The 14956-nt window shown below is 42.4% G+C and overlaps 1 protein-coding gene across 1 annotated transcript in view; it reads right to left on the reverse strand.

The window, feature by feature from the left end:
* Positions 1-800: 800 nt before the first annotated feature.
* Positions 801-14956, reverse strand: part of map3k15 (mitogen-activated protein kinase kinase kinase 15) — a 29203-nt gene continuing 15047 nt past the window's right edge. The window contains exons 18-29 of the mRNA XM_071895402.2: positions 14278-14383; positions 11877-12034; positions 10892-11075; positions 8961-9138; positions 7549-7723; positions 6774-6959; positions 6059-6164; positions 5573-5813; positions 3674-3786; positions 3462-3568; positions 3221-3297; positions 801-1990 (exon numbers count right to left, since the gene is read on the reverse strand). Coding sequence (XP_071751503.1) covers positions 1900-1990; positions 3221-3297; positions 3462-3568; positions 3674-3786; positions 5573-5813; positions 6059-6164; positions 6774-6959; positions 7549-7723; positions 8961-9138; positions 10892-11075; positions 11877-12034; positions 14278-14383 — 1722 coding nt within the window. The 3' untranslated portion in view covers positions 801-1899. The remainder of the gene's footprint in view (positions 1991-3220; positions 3298-3461; positions 3569-3673; positions 3787-5572; positions 5814-6058; positions 6165-6773; positions 6960-7548; positions 7724-8960; positions 9139-10891; positions 11076-11876; positions 12035-14277; positions 14384-14956) is intronic.

The following is a 14956-nucleotide window of genomic DNA, read 5'->3' on the forward strand; positions in this document are numbered from 1 at the left end:
TTCCGGTAGACTTGGGTGAGGACATAAGTTGGGTGGGGTGGGGTTGTTCAAAAATGGGCGAGGGTGGACCAGAGGAACTGGGTGTGCTTTATGTATGCCCATTGGTACGTGATGCTGCAATCACTAAACATATACTTTTCCAGGAGGGACAAGTAGGGTTTTGATATAATAGATGTTCATTAGGACATGGAAAATTGCCCAACAAGGTGAATATGTCATTTTTCACTTAATTAGAAATTGTACATAAAGATAACTCGCCAATTAGTATGACTGCAGTGGCCTTGCTACAAATACATTTTATGGGGCAAGAAACTGTGTTTGTACTCTCATGATCAAGAACAGCTGTTTGGATATCATGTCTGAAGAAACATCCATGTCTCCCCAGTTTTGTCCCTGATGACATTACCAGCTACTTCTTAACCAGGATATAAGCCAGTGACAACAGTTAACATAGAAGCAGAGTGGGCAACAAATTCAGTAGACGCTTTATTGCAGTTTTAAAGCAACACAAGAAACCATGACACAGACAAGCACATACAGATAATAGTCGGAATAAAAAAAGCATTTAAAATAGATATACAGACAGAAGACACATGAAAGGTTACAACATGTAGAACATAAAGGAAACCTAACACACCTAATAAATAACATGCATACAAAAAAACTGGCTGACATGGTGGGAATCTTCAATATGGTGTGTGTGTGTGTGTGTGTGTGTGTGTGTGTGTTTCAATGAATTATCTCCTATACAGAGCAGTGGTCAGTGTGGTCAAGTTGGCTGTATTGCTTTATTTTACAAAACATTTTAGGCATTTAGCTCACACTCCCCGATTTTAAATAAATGATCAGTCGTCAATACCTTAAGTTGTGGATTTCCTGTGCACAGCTTTGGAATAATTATCCATTAAATGATGAAAGTATTCTACCTCACGCTGGAATGGCTTCAGACTTTCACCAATTGGCTGAAAGACCAGAGGGACGGACCCAAACACCATAGGCAAGTTTGTAAGAAACTAAGTATGTAAGTATTAAAACCGGTTTTAAGGAATTCAATTTGAAAAAACCTACAGGAAACAGAATGGGAATAGAACTGAAACTTCACGAAGTAGAATTAAATTTCTTAGTTAGATTTTTTTTTTTTTTTAATTCTGTGAAATTCCATGTTTTTTTTTATCATAAAATGTTAATGGTTCCTTTCATGTGGTATTTGATGCACAACATGTAATCGTAACACATACATTATGATTGAATATATTTGATGTTGATTTGTTGTTTAACTGTGTTTTATTTGATTCATAATGTTTGATTCATAATGTTTGATTTATAATATTTGGCAAGTCAAGACAAACTCTCTTAGAAGTGGAATTTCATGGAATTTAATTCTGTTTTCTGTCATTCCAATTTAATTCACATTCTGTTTCCTTAGAGCTGGGTGACATTCCAATTCCAATTCCGACTCTAGGAATTGAACTGGAATTTACCATTTACCAATTAATGAATGGCCCCGACCCTGCAGTGTATACTAGGATACTTTCATCATTGTATAAGTTGTGGAGGCACATGTCATGTTGACAGTACGCAGGCACAAACACATCGCACACACTCACATGTAAACACACATACAGATACATAGTGCCTGCACTAAAGCGCTTTGGTCTGGTCTGTATAGACACGCACAGTCGGACACAGATTCAGTCAATCCTGTACATGCAGAGACTACAACATGAAAAGGCACTGTAACACTCTCATGTTCACACCGTGTCTCGTCTGTGCTGAGAGAGAGAGTGAGAGAGAGAGAGTTAGAGAGAGAGAGAGAAGACATCGCCGGCTTGTAGTGTGTGGTGTGTGTGCGTGTTTCTGCAAAAGTGAGTCCTCCAGGGTTGTAGTCCAGCTATCCCATCATGCCTCCTCCGTGCATTCGTCACTCCTCAGCCTCTCTCGCTCTCGGTGCCGCTGGATCGCCCGCCAGATGCGGCAGAGCACCCCGCCTCTGAGGGGAGAAAGAGTTACCATGCTGGTTTGATGTATGATGGAGTCTTATACTGTATTTTGTGAAAGAAAAAAACAAAACGTAACATCACTGGAAACAGGCAGAAAGGAAAAGCAACTTCAGCTGCTCTTGGAGGCCGATGGATATTAAAGAAAATGTCTTTATTGGTTCAGAAAAACCAGTAAAGACAGGCTTTCTGACAACATATTGTGGCAGAAAGCCTTCATCAGGGTTATATGACAAATGCTGAATCTCGCAGACTCAGCGTAGTGCGTAAGTGTGAGAACGTGTGAAGGCCTGAAATGGTATCAAAAGGATAAACGAGCTTCATGACATCACACGTTGCCTTGGATACAGTGAGGCAACTGTCTGACGTGGAAAGCCCACATGTACTTGACCATCTGTGGAAATCGGATGTATATGTCTGAAGATACAAACAACTGTATACACAAGTGCAATAACACACTATACTAGCAAGATAAATATTTACATAAACTTTTTTCCTTCTAACACCTGACATGCTTGATTTTATCATTTGTTGTTTGGTGTGTTTGCATTTTTTGGACGCTTCCCCATGCAGTGTCCTAATTTTGTGACGCCACTGACCCTATGAATTATGGGCAATTCCCTCTGAAAAGTCTGTAGATTTGCATTGAAGGCGCCAAACTTTCACATCAGAGCCTTTAAGCACTTGCTGATTTTGCAGATAAGACAGCCAGAAGCCCTTGTAGAGTTCAAAGTCCGTGAGGCTGTGAGTCTGGACATTGAGGCCACAAAAACGGACAATATCCTGAAGGGCAGTGCGTGAAAATATTGCACCCCGGTCTATAAAGAAAGCTGAAACTTTTGACGGAGAGCAGGTAAACATCATCCGCTAACGGACTTCATCAGCCAATGAAATGTGTACAGACTGCTTCAAAAGGCTTCAAGACACGCATAGTTGTCCATGAATGTGACGGATGCCAAATGCCCCATGTGACCGCCGCCTTAGTAGTTAGACACATGTCAAAGGTCAATGTCTAGGAGTCAACAATGAAGCTTTAAAGCTACTACAAATAATAAATCAATACCAAACTGTACATCGAAGAATAATAACCGTAATGAAGGCTTTCTGCCAAAACATGTTGGTTTTTCTGTTCCAATAAAGATTTGTTTTTAAGAACATCCATTGGCCTTCAAGAGTAGCTTAATTCGTTCTTCCTTTCTGTCAAATTTTGAGAGAGTAGATACCGTAGACGTAGATAGCGGAGATCGTCTTTGGTGACGTCAATGAGAACGTCATTCAGCGTGTATTCCTCCAGCACAAACTAGGATACACAGAAACACACAGGAAGCCTATAAGCTATCACATTACAACCACACTTCAACTATAAAAGTAATAAATAAGTAAAAGAAGAGTAAACGAAATCTAATTTGAAGGCAAGTTATAGACGCCCATTTCCCGCCGCCATCAGACAACAAGACGCCCGACCTTGTCTATGGTGTCAGGGTCCGCCCCCTGGTCTTTCAGCCAATCAGTGAGCTGCTTGTCAGGCTCGTGGTCAGCTGGGATTTGGAAGATGGACGGAGGTGAAACGTCTGGCAAAAAAAGAGAGAGAGAGTGAGAGAGACAGAATACAGACACAGAAAGGTCTTTCTTTCTTTCTTTCTTTCTTTCTTTCTTTCTTTCTTTCTTTCTTTCACCTGCTGGTCTGTGTCGGACCCTGGCCAGCTCCAGGTCATGTGTTCTCTGCTGCAGCGTCGTCTTCAGGACCTGCTGGTACTCCTTCTCCTTATGCAGCAGCTCCTCCAGCAGCCTGCAGGGGGCAGCACAGCACCAGCAACACTTGTTACACATTGCATTCTTGGTAGGCGTGTCTGCATGTGTGTGTGTGTGTGTGTGTGCGTGTGTGTGTGTGCGTGCGTGTGTAAATTCTCTGTCTCCTTCCTCCCACAGGTTATTAAGAATGTCCTTCCTTTGCATGAGAGAGAGACTTGGTGGAATTTAATCATTGCGTGCCTGTGTGTAGTACTATGCCAGCATGTGTGCAGCAATTTTGTGTGTGTGTGCGTGTGTGTGTGTGTGTGTGTAGGAGGAGATCTGTTGAAATGTTTGAATGGAACTCTCTCCTCTCACGTCACTACAGCAAAGGATATGCTTCAAAAAACAAGTCAGGTGCCATCTGGCAGCTTGGCATCCTTAGTCTTAGTCTATGTATTCAAAAAACTGAAATAAAGAAAAAAATAATAAAAACCTCTGAAATGCATTTTGTTATGTAATACAACTTTACTTTTTTGAGGTTTTAACTTTGTTTTTTATTGTGTTTTTTGTTTTTTTGTTTTTATCTTTGTCTAAATTGAATTAAATGAGCAGGCATGTATGTGCTGGATTTTCCAAGATCAGTAATGTGTTCTGATTACTTTCAGTTTACTTTGCCATATTTGAGGTATGAAGGTACAGATAAGAAAGAATAAACACACATTTTCTTTTGAGCCACATTACGCACCTGCCATTATTTAAATGGCCTTCTGAATTTTTCACTTTCACTTTAAAAGTATTCCCAGAAGCCATTTTTCAAAGGTACCTGTGTGTGTGTGTGGGTATGACTTAAGTCACTTTCAGGGACACACACCAGACTTAAGACCAGTTGATTGGGGACGGCTTGTGCAATTGGGGACAAAAGCCGTGTCCCCAATTGGTAAAAAGCTGATTTTTGGGTCAGTGGTTAAGGTTAGGGTAAGGGTTAGGTTTAGGCAAGTAGTGGTTATGGTTATGGTTAGGGTAAGTCTCCAGGAAATGAATGTAAGTCTATGTAAATAACCCAAAAGTGACTTAAGTAAGACTGTGTGTGTGTGTGTGTGTGTGTGTGTAGGTGTGTGTGTGTGTGTGTTGTAACGCGCTTGGTCGTGTCTTAGCTTACATTAGCTTTAGGGAAGTAGGCTGCTCCTGGATAGCATGACAGAGCCAGACGACGTCAGTATTGAGATTTCACACATGTACCACTTTATTCACCTATACTTGTCAACCATACAATGCCTGGTCTCTACGGCACTATAATCTCTCAACATACATGTAGATTGATATATTTATTTTTTATATTTATATTTAACACGTACCAAATCGTTACTGAAGAGACAAGCTACTCGTCAGGAGACAGACTGGGAGTAGTACTCAACCTGTTGCTGTAACTCTGTCTCAGTAAAAACAAGGAGCGCCACCCAGTGACTTAATCTGTTACTGCAACCAAACAATGTTCCAAAAGCATAGTAGGCATATTTCAACTGTTACAGTGTGTGTGTGCGTGCGTGTGTGTGTGTTCCTGTACTTCTGTCTATGCGAGAACCAATTTGAGTGAGGACACTGTTGCAAAGTGAGGTCATTTTAGCCGGTCGTCACTTCTTCAAGGGGCTGTTTTAGGGTTAGGACTTGGGTTTAGGGTTAAGGCTAGAATTAGGATTAGGTTAAGGTTAGGGTGAAGGATGAGGTTAGGCATGTAGTGCTAAGGGTTAGGGTTGGGGTTAGGGGATAGGGAATGAATGTCAGTCAATGTCAGTCAATGAATGGTCCTCATGAAGAGTGTGTGTGTGTGTGTGTGTGTGTACCGGTTGGTCTCCTGCTTGAGCCGTCCCAGCTGTGCTCCCAGCGGGTGGTGTGAGCGCTGAGGCTCCTGGGAGTGGGTGGAGCTGAGTGTGCTCGCCCCGGAGGCGGTGGGGTCAGGGGTCGCCCCGGAGTCGTCAGTGGGAGGAGCCAAGACGGGGCAGAACTCCGTCTCCTCCTCGTCCACCTCGTCCTCCTTCTCCGCTCCCTCGCTCTCCGACGCCGGGCCGAAATGGGTCTTCAGCTCTGGTGGGTGAAAGTTTAAGGTCATGGATCACAATCATGCATTTGTATGAGAGAGGTATTAAATATTTCATTTGGTATAGTCCTTTGTGTCACCAGTTTGAATTTAAGTATTCTCCGCAACACTTGCTTTTATGCAAAACACAGTCACGACACTGCATGAATATTCATACAGTTCTAATTTTCACTTGGAGTGTGTGTGTGTGTGTGTGTCCACTAGATGGGGATAAAAGCTCAGACCCGCCCACCTGGTATGAGGATGGTGACCGCAGCCTGCACCGCTCGCCTGATGATGTTATCCATTGCAAACATCCAGTGGGGTTTAATGTGATGGTTCCTCAGGACCTTGTTCACCTGAGAGCAACACACACACAAAGGCACAGAAACACACACGTCGACTTGGTATCACACTGTATGCAAGTGCAGAAAAGTTCATCCAAGTGTGTAAAGCTCAACAGTATGCCAGTGTTTCTGTAAGTCCACACCCATTAGAGTTAATTTAACACTTTAGATCGTAACTGACACTGACAAATCAACACTTATTAACAGTGGAAAATTTGCTGCACATGTATATATCTGTTTATTTTCAGTCTGTGCATCTGTGCCTAGCAAAGACTAAAGCCTCCCCTCATGAGTCTAAACAATATTGAACAAGCACCTCCAATCAAGCTAATTAATTCTCTCAATATAAGAAAAGGAGTGAAGTTTAACAGCTGTGTTTTTAACTCTAGACACTGGTATCAGCTATTCAGGCTTTCTATCAGCCTAGTTGTCATTTATGCATCTTTTAATATTTATCAACCTTGGATTTTGCACATCTGTGGCTACAAAGCCACTACCAACTATGCCAATGCTGCTATATTAGTGACTAATTACGAATGACTAATTGTTTGCACTAAGAGCGATGTCTTATTACGTGTTGTGTGTGTGACTCTGTGTGTGTGTGTGTGTGTGTGCACTGACTGAGTCCTGGAACCCAAAGAGCACCAGCTGTATCTGGTTGATGGAGGTGGAGTCGAAGTCCAGGTCCAGCTTGAGCTTGGAGATGGTGGTGGCCATGACGCGTCTCTCTGGGGAATGGATGAAGTCTCGCAGGATGCAGATGATCTGCTTGATGTGGTCGACCGACAGCTGGAGCTCCTCACTGCCCTGCGCACACACACACACACACACACACACACACACACACACACACACACACACACAAGCACATACACATGCAATCACGCGCACACACACAGGCAGTCAAGACACATAGCACACACATACCAAGACAACAGTGATGTAGTGGTAAAGTAACAGGTGGGTGAACTATGACCTCTAATAACCACCAATATTAACAAAATCAATCATATTTTCAGAAGATCTTTACTTTATGTTTCCCCCCCTTAAAAGACCCTATCCACATACAGCTTAAACCAGTTTGATACTTACTATCATGCATATTATGAATTTATGTGGTACAGATTTATGTCAACCCTAAAAAGGTGGGCAAACTCTAAAAATGAAGTTAAGAAAATACTAAAGGACTATCAACTTTCCTTTTTTTCTTTTTTCTTAAGACCAAAGTTATGAAAAAAATAGCACTTAAAATTTTTTCCTGAGAAGGTTTTGGGAATCCCCACTTGGATGTTGGGACTAGTCATGTCACTGCGGGGAATCACTTCTTTATCTCACACTCTGCCACTTCTTTATCACACACACACACACACACACACACACACACACACGCACACACCTGGATGTGGTTCTCCATGAGGTTGGAGATGACCTTGTCCTGGTCTTCATTCAGGACCTTGTACAGGATGGCCCGTCTCTCGCTGTCCTTCTTCAGCAGGAACAGACCGCCGTCCCGGTCCTCGGGGGAGGGGGGCGCGCTGCGGTCCTCCGACACCGAACCCTCATCAGGAACACTGCGGCACACACACACACACACACACACACACACACACACACACATACGCAATGAATCCAGAGGAATATAAAAGAAGCCATGGAACACACAACTGATTTACAACAGCAGGACACGCAGGCCGGTCTGTTTACAGATACAAGCCTCTCCTGGCTACTGTGTGTGCCCAAGAAAGTGGGGAGAGAGTGTGTGAGGGTGGACGGGCGTGCACGTATGCTGCCTGCGCCCGTTTGTTTGTGTGCACGTGTGTGTCTGTGCACGTGCATGTACTGGTGCGTGTGTCTGCTCACCCGCCAACCGAAGCTTGTAAAAATTATCAGACCTCATTATAACAATGTTGTAAAAAGCAATGGAGCGCACTGTGAGAACAGCAAGGCCACCTGCCACTCACACACACACACACGTACACACACACACACCCACATACGTACACACATGCACACACATTCATTCACATCCGCATATTCACTTTATCTTTATTGTCCCACCAGGATTTTGTTTGCAGCAGCCCAGGGACAAAAAATACACATAAATCCACCAAAACATGACATTGCACTTTCTTAATAGGCTTGCCAAGGGATGAGTAGGTTACTTTAAAAATATATTCCATTACAGTTACCAGTTACCTCATCAAAATCAGTAACGTAATACAAGGGATTACCCAAACTCAGTAATGTATTCAGATTACTTTTCCATATTTGAGGTACAGATGAGAAAAAGTGAGAAATTACAAAGTTCAGGAAATTTATTTCAGGTTTGCATACAAACACAAATTTTCTTCTGTACAACATTTTATAAAGACGTAGAATAGCTGCCACTATTTAAATGGCCTGCTGAGTTTCTCGCTTTCACTTTAAAAGTATTCAAGGAAGTAATCCTCTAATTTTTAAAAAGTATCTGTAACAAGGATACATTACTTTTTAAGTAACATGACAGAATAAAGCTACATTTTTTTGTATGTAGAATACACTGTTATAAATATTCTGTTGCTGCTGAACCCTGGACTTGCCTGGTTAAATGAAGGTTTATTATATATCAGTGATGGGATCAGTAAAGGCAGCGGACAGCAAAAGGAGCTGATGTGCAAAATCAGCAGACAAAGTGTCGTGTGTGCAAGGTCTTTTTTATGTGCAAATTCAGCAAATCAACAGCAACTGAGACAAAGGAGCTCCTGGATATTTCAGACATGACATCTAAAAATAACTTGTGTGTAGACTCACACACACACACACACACACCTCAGGTAGTTGGAGTTGGGGGGTTTGAGCAGGTTCTCGGAGCCAGAGAGCTTCTTCTTCTGGAAGAAAACGTCGTGTTTGGAGTCGCAGTCCGGGCTGACGGAGCCGTGTTCGCTGCTGCTGCTGCCAGTGGCCTCGCACTGCAGCTGCACCGGCAGGGACACGCTGCGGATGTAGTCTGGTCAGCACACACACACACACACAGAGAACACACACACACACACACAGAAAACACACACACATACAGAAAACACGCACACACAAGCAAGCAAAGAATCCATTTACAAAATGTTATGAATCCGTTTTAGGAAAAAAAAAAAACATTGCTTGAGCCATATAATGAGAAACATATTTTCATTTTATTCTGTTATATTCTTTCACAAATGAAGAGTTCTATTACAAAATGTTATATTCATTATACTTTAAAGAGTTAGCTACTATAGTTAGCTACTAACTTTAAAGAGTGCTACGATTTGTTTTAATTTGGAGTTAACTTAGTAACTTTGTAACAACTTTGTAACTTGTAACTTTGTAAGAATCATAGCTTTTTTCAAATGGCGGATACATCTGATTTTGGAACAAAACTATTCAGTTCGACAGTGTGTACACACAAGTTATTTTATTATTATTATTGTAGAATATGTATACTACTAATACTATTTCTGCTCTTATAATATACAGTGATTATCATATAGTAAAGAGTGCAGGAAAAAAGGAGAGTATTTCAAAGGTCATAAGCCAGAATCGAACCCACAACATCACAGGTACGGGGTCTAGTCCACTGAACCACCAGGAACACAAACTGTAACTGTGGAATTATAAGGCTCCATCTGACATTATGGTCAAAAATTAGTTCTTCAAATAATGTAGCATTACAACCAGGTTCTTTACATGTAGCCTAGTGACTTGGATCAGAGGGTAGGACAGGTTCTTGTGTCATCAAACTATTCATTTTTACTTCAAACAATTATTTTCAGGTATCTCTCCATCTGTTTGGATTTAGCCATTATTTGCGGACAGCCATTTCTCCACTGGACCTCCATGATGGCACCAGATGTGGTTGCTATAGGAGATTTGTGATGCAGCTGCAAAGCCTCTCCATCTCAATACTACTCTCAACTCAGATGGAGCATTATAATTCCAAGCTTATGGAATGACAGACAGGTTGAGGTCAACCAGGCACGAACCTCACAAGCCAGATGATCTCGATCTGAAAGACAGTTCCATTACTTAAAGGTCAGAGGTTTGATCCCCACCACAGTCAGTGAGTTTATCAGTAGTCATGTGTCCTGTCCTGATTCTGGACCGGCTCACTCATTATATGCTGCTCTGGATACGAACATGTAAACATTAAAGGAATAGTTCACCCACAAATTAAAAAAGTGCAACAAATGTCCATAAATGTCCCCCATACAGCTGCAGCATAATCCATAATTAGACTGTATGGAGGACATTTATGGACATTTGTTGCCCTTTTTGAAACCATTTTTTGCAAATCTGTTTGGAAGAAAGCTTCTCCAGCAGTGAGCCTGGCAAACTCCTGGTAAGTTGTATGAAAAAAAAACACTCATCCAATTTTGTACTGGCATGGGGATGAATTTATATTTTTGGGTGAACTATTCCTTTAAAGAAACTCAGAAGATGATGTGGCTTGTGAAGTTAACAGCACACAGTCATTCCCACAGACTGAGAAAATCCTCCAATAGACAAATACCTTCATTTCACCACAAACAGAACAGAAAATCAACATATTTGAACAGTATGTATGGTTCTGTGATACCAACCTTGCCACACTGAAACAATCCCGAGCAAAAACATGCAAAAAAATAAACAAAAACAGTCAGCACAATGCAGTCGTTTCATCATTTCATATTTTGGGAGTGTACATGCGTGTGTGTGTGTGTGTGTGTGTGTGTGTGTGTGTGTGCAACCTGATGGTTTGAAGGCAATCTTGCTCTTCTTGCCCTTGGTGTTGTGTCTTACGAATGTGTCTCTGAGCAGGTCGGAGGCGGTGGCTCTCTTGTGAGGATCAGGCTCAAAGCAGCGCAGGATGAACGACTTGGCCTCCACCGACAGAGACTCAGGGATTTCTGGGTGGATCTTAAACATTCCCACCTGTAACACACACACACACACACACACACACACACACACACAGACGTACACCACCAAACACACACACAAAAACAGTGTGGCATGAAAAGATTCTTTAAGGACTTGGTGTGCTGGTGGGAAAGTCAGACATCCGGGACTTCCAAGTCGGCTGCAAAACAAAGTTGCATTCATGTGCTGTTTTGAAAATCAAACCCGGAAGACAAACAATAAACAAACACAGACGTCCCGCAGCTAAACAAGTTACTTTGACGAACTTCATTCAAACAAATGCTGGGTTAGTCTGGCTAACTACAAACTTGCAATAAAGGAGCATCTATGTTTCCTATGTTGAAAAGGTTAAAGGTCACCATTGCGTCATAACTCTGCGTTACTTTGGAGGGCGTTCATGTGAAATTTCCAAGTAGGAAATTTGTTTTTCTTATATATCCAATAGCACATGAATGCACAATTGCTGATGCAAAATTATCCTAAAAAAGTTCAGATTCCATTGTAAATCAGCATACAGGTCCACTTTCCTCCATTCTTTCTATACCTTAGTTTTAAATTACATGTGTAGCTGCTATATTTTGGTATAATTACAGTCATTGTACACTGTAAAGAACACTGTAAATATATGGGAGAGTGCTAACTTTAAGCTAATATGATCAACACAAATAAAGTTAGAAATGGGGTGATGTGTTGTGACATTTTATATGATTCCCGATAGCACCTTTGGATGCACAAACTGGGAAGAATCAACAGCACTCAGTCTGTGTCTTTATTCAGCATCCATCCTTTAAATGCACATACACACATACCAACCTTAAACATGGCCGCCTGTGGTTCCCCCAGCTCATGGAAGGGGGGTTTCCCGGTAGCCATCTCTATGATGGTGCATCCCAGGGACCAGATGTCAGCTGGGGCCCCGTAGCCCCGCGGGCCTTTATCAATGATTTCTGGAGCCATGTACTGCAGAGTCCCTACACAGAGAGACAGGCAGATAGTGACCTGGGACAGCAATTACCAATGCCAGATAAGGAGAGGCCATAAATGTTCAGGTTATATACTCAGTGTCAATAAAGCTTGATTGAATTTAGGGACTGAGACAGAGATGTAGAGTTTAATCTTTCTAAACAAACTGCAAAAGCTGGAGCTCGTCTTGTCATTTTTACCTAAAAGGTTGATTAGAAACCTAATCCTAACTTCAGCCTCAGCCTTAACCTCACTCGAGGCCTTATGCCAAACCCTAACCTTAAATAGAAATGAAAAATAAAATTGTGATATGAAAATATAACAGCTTAGCTGGTTCTCAACAGATGTGGTGAAGCACATGGCGTCCCAAGCAGTCAGCTCAGGAGAATTTGCTCAAATATTGAGGAAATCAATGTTAAAAAGCAAACTTAATTAAACTTAAACTTTCATTAAAATTACATTTAATATGCTTATTATATCTTATTGGATCTCTCAGTATTTTGTGATCTGATATTTTCAAGCAATCAATAATTCTGAGTAGCTGAGCACCAAAACTAGTTGAGAGGTTGTAGAAACAGGCTAATTTAGACACTGGTCTAAACACTGGTCTAAACACTGGTCTAAACACTGGTCTAAACACTGGTCTAAATGCTGGTCTAAATACTGGTCTAAACACTGGTCTAAACACTGGTCTAAACACTGGTCTAAACACTGATACTGGTCTAAAGAGAGGCTGAAGAGGCTGTGGGGTGAGAGAGAGCTATAAAAGGGGGAATCTGAGGAGAGAGAAAGTAGCAGATGAAAAAGAGATAAGGACACACACACACACACACACCATGAGATAAAGTACCTCTGTCTTCTCCCTCCCCTTCCAGTGACACACACACACACACACACACCTGCTAATGAAAGGTAAACACCCTTCTGCCTCTGCTTGATTAGCTAATCTAATTACACTCCTCGCTGGCTGCTGGAGCAGGCCAGATGGCCATGAATGTGCATGCGTGTGTGTGTGTGTGTGTGTGTGTGTGCACATATTCGTACATGCACATGTGTTTATGAGTGTTTCCATAGAGGCTGATAGTAGCTCTTGACATTTTGAGGGTCATTTGATATTTACTCTTCTGGTTTGAGATCACAGTGTTACTATGACTCTGTTTATAGAGCTCGGGTTGAATTACTAGCTGTGTATGAATCACAGCACTTTGTGAAACTGAACTGGTTGTCATGGTCCCAGCCTAGCCCTTGTGTTTTCCTTGTGTTTCCCTTTCCCTGTGTTCCCAGTGCTCCCCTGTCTCTGTCTTGTTTGTGTGTGGGCGTGGTCTCCCCTCGTTCTCCTGGCTCCCAGCTCGTCCTGCACACCTGCCTGCAATCAGCTCGTCTCCAGTCTGTTCACCTGCTTCCCATCATCTCATCAGCCCACAGTATATCATCCCCGGCTCGCCATCCACTCACTGCCAAATTGTTCTGCCTAGTCGCTCTCTCGGTTACTCTGTATCTAGTGTACCAGAGTTTATTCCAGTGATGCCTCGTGCCTGACATCTAATCGTGTTTCTCCTGTGTCCAGGATTCTTCCTGTGTGTCTCTCCGCCTGCCCACGCCACTCCAGCCAGCCTGCCTGCTCATCTGCTTCTCTGCCTGCCAGCCAGCCAGCTCGACCCAGATCACCCGCACCGCTCTGCCTCGCTGCCTTCAGCCTCAACCCATCTCTTCGTCCTGTTCCCCAAACCAACCACCCACCTTCCAATAAACCTTTTTCCTTCTCCATCCACCCTTTCTCCATGTCTGCGTTTGGGTCCAAGAAGACAAACCGTAACACTGGTAGTGTGTATATTTTCTTTAAGCTGTTACTGTAGTGGTAAGACAGTGTTGGATGACGGATAATAAAGCTTAAATTGGTGATATAGTGTATAATGCAATGTTGATATTTGTCTTGGACGTTACCCCCCGAAAAACTAGGGGGGTCCCTTCAAGGGTTCCCTAAAGAACCCCTCTATGTTAAAGATTTGTCAAAGTGCCATCAGGGTCCATCAAGGCACCTTCTGGGTCTCCTATGGTCACAATAGGAAGAACCCCATACAGTTCCTCAAAGCCCATTTATATTCTAATATGTGTGCTATGAAACATTTTCTACAGTTGGAGGCATTATAGGAGCTGTAGGTTACAGGTTAAAATACATGTTTTCGCGCACAATCTTTTACCGTACACCAGTGGCATTTATGTTCTCAAGATCAGAGTGTAAACTAGTTACCGGTGAAGGTCTCTGTACAGGGGTTGACTCCCGCCAGCCGCTTAGAGGTGCCAAAGTCGGAGATCTTCAAGACACCGCTGTAGGTGTTCACCAACACATTATCCCCCTGAGGGAGGGAGAGAGAGAGAGACCAAGCAAGAAAGTTTATATTGGGTGGCAACAGATACAGTGGAGGGTAAACCCACCTGAACTCAGTTTACTCACTTTGTTATTTGTGAAATAGTTTAGCCACCTTTTTAGCCTCAAATAAATCTGACAGAAATTCAAAGTATTTAGAATAGTATCAAACTGATGTAAATTATATAAGGATAGGTGCGTATTTTTGGACTTCAAAACCCAGAAATCCTAACGCATGATGTCAGTGAACTGCACACTTCTCCTCGGACCTAAACTTCCTCTTCTTGGGCGAAGAGGTTCAGCCGTTGTTGGGGAGTCCAGCTTTCTCTGGATGGACCGTTTGCTTGCTGCTGTTTCTTAGAAAGTTTTGGATTTCACCCTTAAGTCTCAATTCGTCCCTTCCTGTGTGTCCTGCCGGTGACCATACCTGTACCCATCTATATCATACACATTTGGGCAAATAGGGCAAATCCACAAGGTCTGAATTAGTGGGGATGGGACGCTTATCTCTGTTGCAGCCCTTCTTCATGATTTAGCCTGATAAGACAGCTATATTTCCATA

The sequence above is a fragment of the Centroberyx gerrardi genome, chromosome 22 (assembly GCF_048128805.1).
Source record: "Centroberyx gerrardi isolate f3 chromosome 22, fCenGer3.hap1.cur.20231027, whole genome shotgun sequence".
NCBI lineage: Eukaryota > Metazoa > Chordata > Actinopteri > Beryciformes > Berycidae > Centroberyx > Centroberyx gerrardi.